Here is a 13,379-nt window from a genome sequence, read left to right as displayed (position 1 = left end):
ACAGGTTTCAGTGACTGGGGCCCCTACAGGTTTCAGTGACTGAGGCCCCTACAGGTTTCAGTGGCTGGGGCCCCTACAGGTTTCAGTAGCTGGGGCCCCTACAGGTTTCAGTGAGGATCTCCTACAGGCTTCAGTAGCTGGGACCCCTACAGGTTTCAGTAGCTGGGGCCCCTACAGGTTTCAGTGAGGATCCCCTACAGGCTTCAGTAGCTGGGGCCCCTACAGGCTTCAGTAGCTGGGGCCCCTACAGGTTTCAGTAGCTGGGGCCCCTACAGGTTTCAGTGAGGATCCCCTACAGGCTTCAGTAGCTGGGGCCCCTACAGGTTTCAGTAGCTGGGGCCCCTACAGGTTTCAGTAGCTGGGGCCCCTACAGGCTTCAGTAGCTGGGGCCCCTACAGGCTTCAGTAGCTGGGGCCCCTACAGGTTTCAGTAGCTGAGGCCCCTACAGAAATCAGTGTATTTGTTTCATTCATTTGATCATGTGTTATTTCATCCACAGTGCCAAGTGCTCCACCACAAAACATCTCCCTGGAAGTCGTCCTCTCAAGAGTGAGTACATGCATTTTTTGTGATTTAAAATATATATCATATGTGCGAGTATATATCCTTTGGGCTATAAAACATCAATGCTATGAAGTCGTTTGATGAAATGTCCACACACCTCAGTCCGAAACACAGAGAACATGTATTTTTATTGACATAAATGTCTTGGCTTCACCTTCCAGCCAGTTGGGTCTGTCTGTGAACCTAAACGATTGATTATATACATTGCTTCAATCCAGAATGAGCTGCCTACCTTCAGACAGGCAGGCAGACAGACAGGCAGGCAGACAGGCAGGCAGGCAGGCAGACAGACAGTTTATGCCAGAGTGGATCCCTGGAGTAGCAGAATAATTCAGAACAGCCAAAAGTTCTCAGAAAAACAGTTTGCAGTTACTGGGGCCCCTACAGAAATTCAAGACTGTGGCCCCTACAGAAATAAGAGACTGGGGCCCCTACAGAAATAAGAGACTGGGGCCCCTACAGAAATAAGAGACTGGGGCCCCTACAGAAATTAGAGACTGGGGCCCCTACAGAAATTAGAGACTGGGGCCCCTACAGAAATAAGAGACTGGTGCCCCTGCAGAAATTAGAGACTGGGGCCACTCTAGAAATTAGAGACTGGGGCCCCTACAGAAATTCAAGACTGTGGCCCCTACAGAAATTTGAGACTGGGGCCCCTACAGAAATTCGAGACTGGGGCCCCTACAGAAATAAGAGACTGGGGCCCCTGCATAAATTAGAGACTGGGGCCCCTACAGAAATAAGAGACTGGGGCCCCTACAGAAATAAGAGACTGGGCCCCCTACAGAATTAAGAGACTGGGGCCCCTACAGAAATTAGAGACTGGGGCCCCTACAGTCTTCAGTAGCTGGGACCCCTACAGAAATTAGAGACTGGGGCCCCTACAGAAATTCGAGACTGTGGCCCCTACAGAAATAAGAGACTGGGGCGCCTGCATAAATTAGAGACTGGGGCCCCTACAGAAATAAGAGACTGGGGCCCCTACATAAATTAGAGACTGGGGCCCCTACAGGCTTCAGTAGCTGGGACCCCTACAGAAATTAGAGACTGGGGCCCCTACAGAAATCAGTAGCTGGGGCCCCTACAGGTTTCAGTAGCTGGGGCCCCTACAGGTTTCAGTAGCTGGGGCCCCTACAGGTTTCAGTAGCTGGGGCCCCTACAGGCTTCAGTAGCTGGGACCCCTACAGAAATGAGAGACTGGGGCCCCTACAGAAATCAGTAGCTGGGGCCCCTACAGGTTTCAGTAGCTGGGGCCCCTACAGGTTTCAGTAGCTGGGGCCCCTACAGGTTTCAGTAGCTGGGGCCCCTACAGGCTTCAGTGACTGGGGCCCCTACAGGCTTCAGTCGCTGGGGCCCCTGCAGGCTTCAGTAGCTGGGGCCCCTACAGGCTTGGTGTGGCTCCTGAGGAGGGCATAGTACTTGAGAACGTGGGAAAAAGGAGGAAATTCGAGACCTTGAACAGCACAAACAGATTTGGGACCAGAAAATATGTCCAAGCCTTGAAGTTCCAGCCTTGCACATATTCTACAAATCATTTATATTATCTCGGGGGGTTTTCTTTTATTAACCTGAATACTAATTTATTCCACCATTCACCCACATTTGAGAGAGACAGAGAGAGAGAGAGACAGAGAGAAGACGCTCCATTCAGAAGCAGAAGTCTAAATCTGACAGAATTATTCATACTAGTTTGTCTACTTACAGTATGTTCAATAACAACACCAGAAAGAGCAGTTGTCCGTGACACTTCTATCATGCAAACTGTGACACTAGCTGCCAAGGCACCAGCTAGCCCAGACTAGATGAACAAAGAGCCCACCTTGATTGACTCTTTACTAGATAAAACCTTGGTCGGGGGGGGATGAGTCATGGCGTCTCTCTAAACCCTTCAGGTGGGAATTGGATTTCCTGTAACACCTTGTGGTGATGGAAGAATGGATTCATCTTGGATTTCCTGTAACACCTTGTGGTGATGGAAGAATGGATTCATCTTGAATTTCCTGTAACACCTTGTGGAGGTGATGGAAGAATGGATCCATCTTGGATTTCCTGTAACACCTTGTGGAGGTGATGGAAGAATGGATTCATCTTGGATTTCCTGTAACACCTTGTGGTGGTGATGGAAGAATGGATTCATCTTGGATTTCCTGTAACACCTTGTGGTGGTGATGGAAGAATGGATTCATCTTGGATTTCCTGTAACACCTTGTGGTGGTGATGGAAGAATGGATTCATCTTGGATTTCCTGTAACACCTTGTGGTGGTGATGGAAGAATGGATTCATCTTGGATTTCCTGTAACACCTTGTGGTGGTGATGGAAGAATGGATTCATCTTGGATTTCCTGTAACACCTTGTGGTGGTGATGGAAGAATGGATTCATCTTGGATTTCCTGTAACACCTTGTGGTGGTGATGGAAGAATGGATTCATCTTGGATTTCCTGTAACACCTTGTGGTGATGGAAGAATGGATTCATCTTGGATTTCCTGTAACACCTTGTGGTGGAAGCAAATTAAATAGAGAAAAGTTTGTGGGATAAAGTTTTACAAACACTAGTTTTGTGTGATGCATGTTGGCGACCAAAGGATCTTTAGTTACTGATACAGCAGTTTAGAAACAAACACAATGTGAAATACCTCAATAGAAGGCATCGTTCCAAGGTTGTTTGTTGTAGAAAGAGAGAGAGAGAGAGAGAGACAGAGCGAGAGAGGAGAGGGAGAATGAGAGAGAGAGCTAAATTAGGGAGAAATGACACCATTCCAAGGCTGTTGTTGTAGAAAGAGAGAGAGAGACAGAGCGAGAGAGAGGAGCGAGAGAGAGAGAGAGCGAAAGAGAGAGAGAGCAGGAGAGAGAGAGAGATAGAGAGAGAGTCTCCACTCAGAGTCTAAGCCAACCCAACAGTGACAGTCAGGTCTGTGGGGACCGGAGTGGGTGGTGTGTGTGAGCGTGTAGCAGGGATGCAGTTGGCTGTCAAACATCTGTGTAGCATGGTCGTCATTGTCATCAGAGATGAGTCCCAGTAGGTGGGCGTATTATTCCCCAAACCCTCAACCTGTTACATCCCAGCCTGCCCAAGGATTTAACTGTGCTGTGTCTCATCATGTTACATCCCAGACTGCCCAAGGATTTAACTGTGCTGTGTCTCATCATGTTATAGCCCAGCCTGCCCAAGGATTTAACTGTGTCCTCAGCTCTATGGGTCCTCATCTCTATAGGTCCTCATCTCTATGGGTTTTCATCTCTATGGGTCCTGAGCTCTATGGGTCCTGAGCTTTTTGGGTCCTGAGCTCTATGGGTCCTCATCTCTATGGGTCCTCATCTATATGGGTCCTGAGCTCTATGGGTCCTCATCTATATGGGTCCTCATCTATATGGGTCCTCATCTCTATGTGTCCTGAGCTCTATGGGTCCTCATCTATATGGGTCCTCAGCTCTAGGGGTCCTCAGCTCTAGGGGTCCTCATCTTTATGGATCCTCATCTCTATGGGTCCTGAGCTCTATGGGTCCTGAGCTCTTTTGGTCCTGAGCTCTATGGGTACTCATCTCTATGGGTCCTCATCTTTATGGATCCTCATCTGTATGGGTCCTCATCTTTATGGATCCTCATCTCTATGGGTCCTGAGCTCAATGGGTTCCCATCTCTATGGGTCCTGAGCTCTATGGGTCCTCATCTCTATGGGTCCTCATCTCTATGGGTCCTCAGCTCTATGGGTCCTCATCTCTATGGGTCCTCATCTCTATGGGTCCTCATCTCTATGGGTCCTCATCTCTATGGGTCCTCAGTTCTATGGGTCCTCATCTCTATGGGTCCTCATCTCTATGGGTCCTCATCTCTATGGGTCCTGAGTTCTAGGGGTTCTCATCTTTATGGACCCTCATCTCTATGGGTCCTCTCAATGGGTTCCCATCTCTATGGGTCCTGATCTCTATGGGTCCTGAGCTCCATGGGTTCCCATCTCTATGGGTCCTGAGCTCTATGGGTCCTCATCTCTATGGGTCCTCATCTCTATGGGTCCTCATCTCTATGGGTCCTCAGCTCTATGGGTCCTCATCTCTATGGGTCCTCATTTCTATGGGTCCTCATCTCTATGGGTCGTCATCTCTATGGGTCCTCATCTCTATGGGTCCTGAGCTCTATGGGTCCTCATCTCTATGGGTCCTCATCTCTATGGGTCCTGAGTTCTAGGAGTCCTCATCTGTATGGATCCTCATCTCTATGGATCCTCATCTCTATGGGTCGTCATCTCTATGGATTCTCATCTGTATGGATCCTCATCTCTATGGGTCCTGAGCTCCATGGGTTCTCATCTCTATGGGTCCTGAGCTCTATGGGTCCTCATCTCTATGGGTCCTCATCTCTATGGGTCCTCATCTCTATGGGTCGTCATCTCTGTGGGTCCTCATTTCTATGGGTCCTGAGCTCTATGAGTACTCATCTATATGGGTCCTCATCTCTATGGGTCCTTATCTCTATGGGTCCTCATCTCTATGGATCCTCATCTCTATGGGTCCTGAGCTCTATGGGTCCTCATCTCTATGGGTCCTGAGCTCTATGGGTCCTTATCTCTATGGGTCCTCATCTCTATGGATCCTCATCTCTATGGGTCCTGAGCTCTATGGGTCCTCATCTCTATGGGTCCTGAGCTCCATGGGTTCCTCATCTCTATGGGTCCTGAGCTCTATGGGTCCTCGGTCCTGAGCTCTATGGATCCTCATCTCTATGGGTCCTGAGCTCTATGGGTCCTCATCTCTATGGGTCCTGAGCTCTATGGGTCCTCATCTCTATGGGTCCTCATCTCTATGGGTCCTCATCTCTATGGGTCCTGAGCTCTATGGGCCCTGAGCTCTGTCGGTCCTCATCTCTATTGGTCCTGAGCTCTATGGGTCCTCATCTCTATTTGTCCTCATCTTTATGGATCCTCATCTCTATGGGCCCTGAGCTCTATGGGCCCTGAGCTCTATGGGCCCTGAGCTCTATGGGTCCTCATCTCTATGGGTCCTCATCTCTATGGGTCCTCATCTCTATGGGTCCTCATCTCTATGGGTCCTGAGCTCTATGGGTCCTGAGCTCTATGGGTCCTGAGCTCTATGGGTCCTGAGCTCTATGGGTCCTCATCTCTATGGGTCCTCATCTCTATGGGTCCTGAGCTCTATGAGCTCTATGGGCCCTGAGCTCTATGGTCCTCATCCCTATGGGTCCTCATCTCTATGGGTCCTGAGCTGTATGGGTCCTGAGCTCTATGTGTCCTGTGTCAATAGGGAATGGCTGTATATTGTGTCCGTGCAGATCCCTTCTGTTTGGTGGGATAATTAGTGCTGTTACATCAATCAAAATGGCACGCACTGTTTCTCTCTTAATTGTTTTGTGTGTGTGTGTGTGTGTGTGTGTGTGTGTGTGTGTGTGTGTGTGTGTGTGTGTGTGTGTGTGTGTGTGTGTGTGTGTGTGTGTGGTCCACTAGCTATGTGTGATGTGTGTGTGTGTGTGTGTCTGTGTGATGTGTGTGTGTGTGTGTATGCCTCTCTTAATCACCCCCATGCCAATATTCCTACCTCCAGAGCAACACACAAACCCCATCAACACAGAGGCCAGTTTAATGTCCACTCACGCTTTACTGAATGTCCTGACTATGACTGGTCCACCTAGCTATCTGAAGATGAATGTACTGACTATGACTGGTCCACCTAGCTATCTGTAGATGAATGTACTGACTATGACTGGTCCACCTAGCTATCTGAAGATGAATGTACTGACTATGACTGGTCCACCTAGCTATCTGAAGATGAATGTCCTGACTATGACTGGTCCACCTAGCTATCTGGAGATGAATGTACTGACTATGACTGGTCCACCTAGCTATCTGGAGATTAATGTACTGACTATGACTGGTCCAGCTAGCTATCTGTAGATTAATGTACTGACTATGACTGGTCCACCTAGCTATCTGGAGATGAATGTCCTGACTATGACTGGTCCACCTAGCTATCTGGAGATGAATGTACTGACTATGACTGGTCCAGCTAGCTATCTGAAGATGAATGTACTGACTATGACTGGTCCACCTAGCTATCTGGAGATGAATGTACTGACTATGACTGGTCCACCTAGCTATCTGGAGATGAATGTCCTGACTATGACTGGTTCACCTGGCTATCTGGAGATGAATGTACTGACTATGACTGGTCCACCTAGCTATCTGGAGATGAATGTACTGACTATGACTGGTCCACCTAGCTATCTGGAGATGAATGTACTGACTATGACTGGTCCACCTAGCTATCTGGAGATGAATGTACTGACTATGACTGGTCCACCTAGCTATCTGAAGATGAATGTACTGACTATGACTGGTCCACCTAGCTATCTGGAGATGAATGTACTGACTATGACTGGTCCACCTAGTTATCTGGAGATGAATGTACTGACTATGACTGGTCCACCTAGCTATCTGGAGATGAATGCACTGACTATGACTGGTCCACCTAGCTATCTGGAGATGAATGTACTGACTATGACTGGTCCACCTAGCTATCTGAAGATGAATGTACTGACTATGACTGGTCCACCTAGCTATCTGGAGATGAATGTACTGACTATGACTGGTCCACCTAGCTATCTGGAGATGAATGTACTGACTATGACTGGTCCACCTAGCTATCTGAAGATGAATGTCCTGACTATGACTGGTCCACCTAGCTATCTGGAGATTAATGTACTGACTATGACTGGTCCACCTAGCTATCTGGAGATAAATGTACTGACTATGACTGGTCCACCTAGCTATCTGAAGATGAATGTACTGACTATGACTGGTCCACCTAGCTATCTGGAGATGAATGTACTGACTATGACTGGTCTACCTAGCTATCTGGAGATGAATGTACTGACTATGACTGGTCCACCTAGCTATCTGAAGATGAATGTACTGACTATGACTGGTCCACCTAGCTATCTGGAGATGAATGTACTGACTATGACTGGTCCACCTAGCTATCTGGAGATGAATGTCCTGACTATGACTGGTCCACCTAGCTATCTGTAGATGAATGTCCTGACTATGACTGGTCCACCTAGCTATCTGGAGATGAATGTACTGACTATGACTGGTCCACCTAGCTATCTGAAGATGAATGTACTGACTATGACTGGTCCACCTAGCTATCTGGAGATGAATGTACTGACTATGACTGGTCCACCTAGCTATCTGGAGATGAATGTACTGACTATGACTGGTCCACCTAGCTATCTGGAGATGAATGTACTGACTATGACTGGTCCACCTAGCTATCTGAAGATGAATGTACTGACTATGACTGTGATATGTGGTTGTCCCACCTAGCTATCTGGAGATGAATGTACTGACTATGACTGGTCCACCTAGCTATCTGGAGATGAATGTCCTGACTATGACTGGTCCACCTAGCTATCTGGAGATGAATGTACTGACTATGACTGGTCCACCAAAGTGCAGGGCTGGAGCAGGGACCGCCTGCTGGACGGGAGGAGGACAGTCCCGGGTGGCTGGGGTTTATGGCAATTTTCTGGGCCTTTCTCAGACACTGCCTGGCGTGTACGTCCTGGTTGGCTGGCAGCTGTCTTTTATACAGTATGTGGTGGTTATTAAATCAGCATTTGGGTTTATTGGCCTCAGCGAAGCAAGGTTTCCAGTTTCAGTTCCCTCTGGGATCACATGTACATAGTGAACATGTGTCCTCTCTCTGTGTCTCAGAGCATTAAGGTGAGCTGGCAGCCCCCTCCTCCCAACAGCCAGAACGGGTTCATCACCGGCTATAAGCTCCGACACCGGAAGACCGGTCGACGAGGAGACCAGGAGGCCATCGAACCTAACAACTTCTGGTACCTGTTCACAGGTGAGACTTCTGGTACCTGTTTTTCTATCCTTCCCCTGATCTGTGCCTCGACACAATCCTGTCTCGGAGCTCTAGAGACAATTCCTTCGACCCCATGACTTGGTTTTTGTGGGACTTTATATAGACAGGTGTGTGCCTTTCCATATCATGTCCAATCAATTGAATTAACCACAGGTGGACTCCAATCAAGTTGTAGAAACATCTCAAGGATGATCAATGGAAACAGGATGCACCTGAGCTCCATTTAGAGTCTCATAGCAAAAGAGTCTGAATACTTATGTAAACGTAAAAATGTGTTTTTTCACTTTGTCATTATGAGGTCATGTGTAGACTGCTGAGTTATTTTAGTTGTAGTCCATTTTAGAAGAAGGCTGTAATGTAACAACATGTGGAAACAGTCAAGGGGTCTGAATACATTCTGAAAGCCCTGTTTTCACCGGTCAGATGTTACACATTAAAAACATGTATGTTTTTTCATCTCACACATAAAAGCTGCATGTTTTAATACCTATCTGGTTTACGCTAGAGAGGCTAAATTAATTATTATTATTATTATTATTACAATTAATGATTATTTATTGTTTCTGCAGTTTAGTTGCTTACTTCATGGTGTGATTCATTTATTATTTTAATTCAATATGTTGTGAAACCAGACAGCAAACCAACCGTCTGTATATGTCTGTCTCCCAAAGGGCACCCTATTCCCTATATAGTACAATATGGGCCCTGGTCAAAAGTAGTGCACTAATGTAGGGAATAGGGTGCCATTTGGGTCCAAAGTAGTGCACTAATGTAGGGAATAGGGTGCCATTTGGGTCCAAAGTAGTGCACTAATGTAGGGAATAGGGTGCCATTTGGGTCCAAAGTAGTGCACTAATGTAGGGAATAGGGTGCCATTTGGGTCCAAAGTAGTGCACTAATGTAGGGAATAGGGTGCCATTTGGGTCCAAAGTAGTGCACTAATGTAGGGTGCCATTTGGGTCCAAAGTACTAATGTAGGGTGCCATTTGGGTCCAAAGTAGTGCACTAATGTAGGGAATAGGGTGCCATTTGGGTCCAAAGTAGTGCACTAATGTAGGGAATAGGGTGCCATTTGGGTCCAAAGTAGTGCACTAATGTAGGGAATATAGGGTGCCATTTGGGTCCAAAGTAGTGCACTAATGTAGGGAATAGGGTGCCATTTGGGTCCAAAGTAGTGCACTAATGTAGGGAATAGGGTGCCATTTGGGTCCAAAGTAGTGCACTAATGTAGGGAATATAGGGTGCCATTTGGGTCCAAAGTAGTGCACTAATGTAGGGAATAGGGTGCCATTTGGGTCCAAAGTAGTGCACTAATGTAGGGAATAGGGTGCCATTTGGGTCCAAAGTAGTGCACTAATGTAGGGAATAGGGTGCCATTTGGGTCCAAAGTAGTGCACTAATGTAGGGAATAGGGTGCCATTTGGGTCCAAAGTAGTGCACTAATGTAGGGAATATAGGGTGCCATTTGGGTCCAAAGTAGTGCACTAATGTAGGGAATAGGGTGCCATTTGGGTCCAAAGTAGTGCACTAATGTAGGGAATAGGGTGCCATTTGGGTCCAAAGTAGTGCACTAATGTAGGGAATAGGGTGCCATTTGGGTCCAAAGTAGTGCACTAATGTAGGGAATAGGGTGCCATTTGGGTCCAAAGTAGTGCACTAATGTAGGGAATATAGGGTGCCATTTGGGTCCAAAGTAGTGCACTAATGTAGGGAATAGGGTGCCATTTGGGTCCAAAGTAGTGCACTAATGTAGGGAATATAGGGTGCCATTTGGGACGAATAAGTGTTTTCTTAATGGGAGACTCGGCTGTTATGGTTTAAAAACGAAAATAGATTGTTCAATTTGCGAGCGGCTGCATCTGAGGCAGAGACAGACTGGGGGGGGGGGGGTACCTGGCCTCAGGGTTATTAAGGGGGGTACCTGGCCTCAGGGTTATTAAGGGGGGTACCTGGCCTCAGGGTTATTAAGGGGAGGGGGTACCTGGCCTCAGGGTTATTAAGGGGGGGTACCTGGCCTCAGGGTTATTAAGGGGGGTACCTGGCCTCAGGGTTATTAAGGGGGGGGGGTACCTGGCCTCAGGGTTATTAAGGGGGGGGGGTACCTGGCCTCAGGGTTATTAAGGGGGGTATCTGGCCTCAGGGTTATTAAGGGGAGGGGGGTACCTGGCCTCAGGGTTATTAAGGGGGGGGGGTACCTGGCCTCAGGGTTATAAATTAAGGGGAGGGGGGTACCTGGCCTCAGGGTTATTAAGGGGGGTGGCTCCATCACCACAACAGAGGCCTACTTGTTCATTTTACTGACCTATGGTTATTTCAATTCCAATACTGAATTGGGATGAAAAGAATATTCCTGTAGTTTAGTGATTCAGATGGGTTCCTGGTCTTAAAGGACAGGGGTGTCTGGCTCTCTTATTCCCCCCTATATAGTACAGTACTTTTGACCAGAGCTTGTCTGTCCCTCTCTCTGTCTCTGTCTCTATGTGTCCGTTTGTCCCTTCGTCCGTGATGATGTACAGACCCACAATCATCTGTAGAGAATAGTGATGATGTACTCAACCACAATCATCTGTAGAGAATAGTGATGATGTACTGACCCACAATCATCTGTAGAGAATAGTGATGATGTACTCACCCACAATCATCTGTAGAGAATAGTGATGATGTACTCACCCACAATCATCTGTAGAGAATAGTGATGATGTACTCACCCACAATCATCTGTAGAGAATAGTGATGATGTACTCACCCACAATCATCTGTAGAGAATAGTGATGATGTACTCACCCACAATCATCTGTAGAGAATAGTGATGATGTACTGACCCACAATCATCTGTAGAGAATAGTGATGATGTACTCACCCACAATCATCTGTAGAGAATAGTGATGATGTACTGACCCACTGATCGTTTCTCTGTAATGCAACAATGAATTTTCAGCCTTTGAATGTGCAGAAACTGCCACTAGCAATGAACACACAGAGATGTGTTGATGGTTTTGAAGGAGAATGAAGCTACAGCTATTGGCTCCCGAGTGGCGCTGTGGTCTAAGGCACTGCAACTCAGTGCAAGCGGTGTCACTACAGACCCTGGTTCGATTCCAGGCTGTATCACAACCGGCCGTGATTGGGAGTCTCATAGGACGGCCCAGCGTCGTCCTGGGTTGGCCGGGGGAGTTGGCCGTCATTTTAAATAAGAATTTGTTCTTTAACTGACTTGCCAAGTTAAATAAAAGGTTACATAAAAAAATATGTATATTCTTGCTCAGATTCGTCCATGGAAAAATAAACACAGAGATGTTTTTTGAAGGGTTGAAATGGAAGGAAAGGAAGAAAGGAAGGGACATTAACACCCATCTGAGGATGTCTTGAGAGTTTTAAAAGCTATTGTGGGGATTAAACCCGTTAGCATTCTGTATGTGTTTAGTGTGCTGGATGTTACCACTCAACCACACAGACACTGTAGGGTGTTTAACATGTGATGTTGCCGTGTTTACAGACTCAGGTTTGTGATGAGTACTGTTTTCATTTAACATTTAATGTGTCGTCGTGTTTCTTTAAAAATATCTTTCTGACGTTGTCGTGCGTCTCTGTCTCAGGGCTGGAGAAAATCAGTCAGTACGGATGTTTTAGTTGTGTTTAACATGTCTTTCACAACATCCTCTCCTCTCAGGGCTGGAGAAAATCAGTCAGATGTTTTAGTTGTGTTTAACATGTCTTTCACAACATCCTCTCCTCTCAGGGCTGGAGAAAATCAGTCAGTACGGATGTTTTAGTTGTGTTTAACATGTCTTTCACAACATCCTCTCCTCTCAGGGCTGGAGAAAATCAGTCACGGATGTTTTAGTTGTGTTTAACATGTCTTTCACAACATCCTCTCCTCTCAGGGCTGGAGAAAATCAGTCAGTACGGATGTTTTAGTTGTGTTTAACATGTCTTTCACAACATCCTCTCCTCTCAGGGCTGGAGAAAATCAGTCAGTACGGATGTTTTAGTTGTGTTTAACATGTCTTTCACAACATCCTCTCCTCTCAGGGCTGGAGAAAATCAGTCAGTACGGATGTTTTAGTTGTGTTTAACATGTCTTTCACAACATCCTCTCCTCTCAGGGCTGGAGAAAATCAGTCAGTACGGATGTTTTAGTTGTGTTTAACATGTCTTTCACAACATCTCTCCTCTCAGGGCTGGAGAAAATCAGTCATACGATGTTTTAGTTGTGTTTAACATGTCTTTCACAACATCCTCTCCTCTCAGGGCTGGAGAAAATCAGTCAGCACTTTTAGTTGTGTTTAACATGTCTTTCACAACATCCTCTCCTCTCAGGGCTGGAGAAAATCAGTCCCGGATGTTTTAGTTGTGTTTAACATGTCTTTTCTTCAGGGCTGGAGAAAATCAGTCAGTACGGATGTTTTTATGTCTTTCACTCCTCTCCTCTCAGGGCTGGAGAAAATCAGTCAGTACGGATGTTTTAGTTGTGTTTAACATGTCTTTCACAACATCCTCTCCTCTCAGGGCTGGAGAAAATCAGTCAGTACGGATGTTTTAGTTGTGTTTAACATGTCTTTCATCCTCTCTCTCAGGGCTGGAGAAAATCAGTCAGTACGGATGTTTTAGATCCCCATGTATTTAACATGTCTTTCATCTTACTTTCTCAGGGCTGGAGAAAATATCTTAGTACGGATGTTTTAGACAAGATCCCCATTAACATGTCTTTCACAACATCCTCTCCTCTCAGGGCTGGAGATCCCCAAACACTATTTCTAGTAGGGATACTTTTCTTACTTTAGACAAGATCCCCATAGACACTATTTCTTATAGGGCACTACTTTATCTTACTTTAGACAAGATCTGGAGAAAATCAGTAGACACTGTTTTATTTCTTAACATGGGCATCTACTTTATCTTAAAGGCAGTCCCCAGTACACTA

General features: G+C 46.5%; 1 protein-coding gene across 1 annotated transcript in view; it reads left to right on the top strand.

The window, feature by feature from the left end:
• Nucleotides 1-13,379, top strand: part of LOC118380388 (netrin receptor DCC-like) — a 689,822-nt gene that overhangs the window by 481,948 nt on the left and 194,495 nt on the right. Inside the window, exons 12-13 of the mRNA XM_052526014.1 lie at nt 500-549; nt 8,293-8,434. Of these exons, the coding sequence (XP_052381974.1) occupies nt 500-549; nt 8,293-8,434 (192 nt within the window). The remainder of the gene's footprint in view (nt 1-499; nt 550-8,292; nt 8,435-13,379) is intronic.

Source organism: Oncorhynchus keta, chromosome 9 (genome assembly GCF_023373465.1).
Source record: "Oncorhynchus keta strain PuntledgeMale-10-30-2019 chromosome 9, Oket_V2, whole genome shotgun sequence".
Classification (NCBI taxonomy): Eukaryota; Metazoa; Chordata; class Actinopteri; order Salmoniformes; family Salmonidae; genus Oncorhynchus; species Oncorhynchus keta.
The sequence above is the reverse complement of the archived record's forward strand: the minus strand, read 5'-3'. Positions and strand labels throughout refer to the sequence as shown.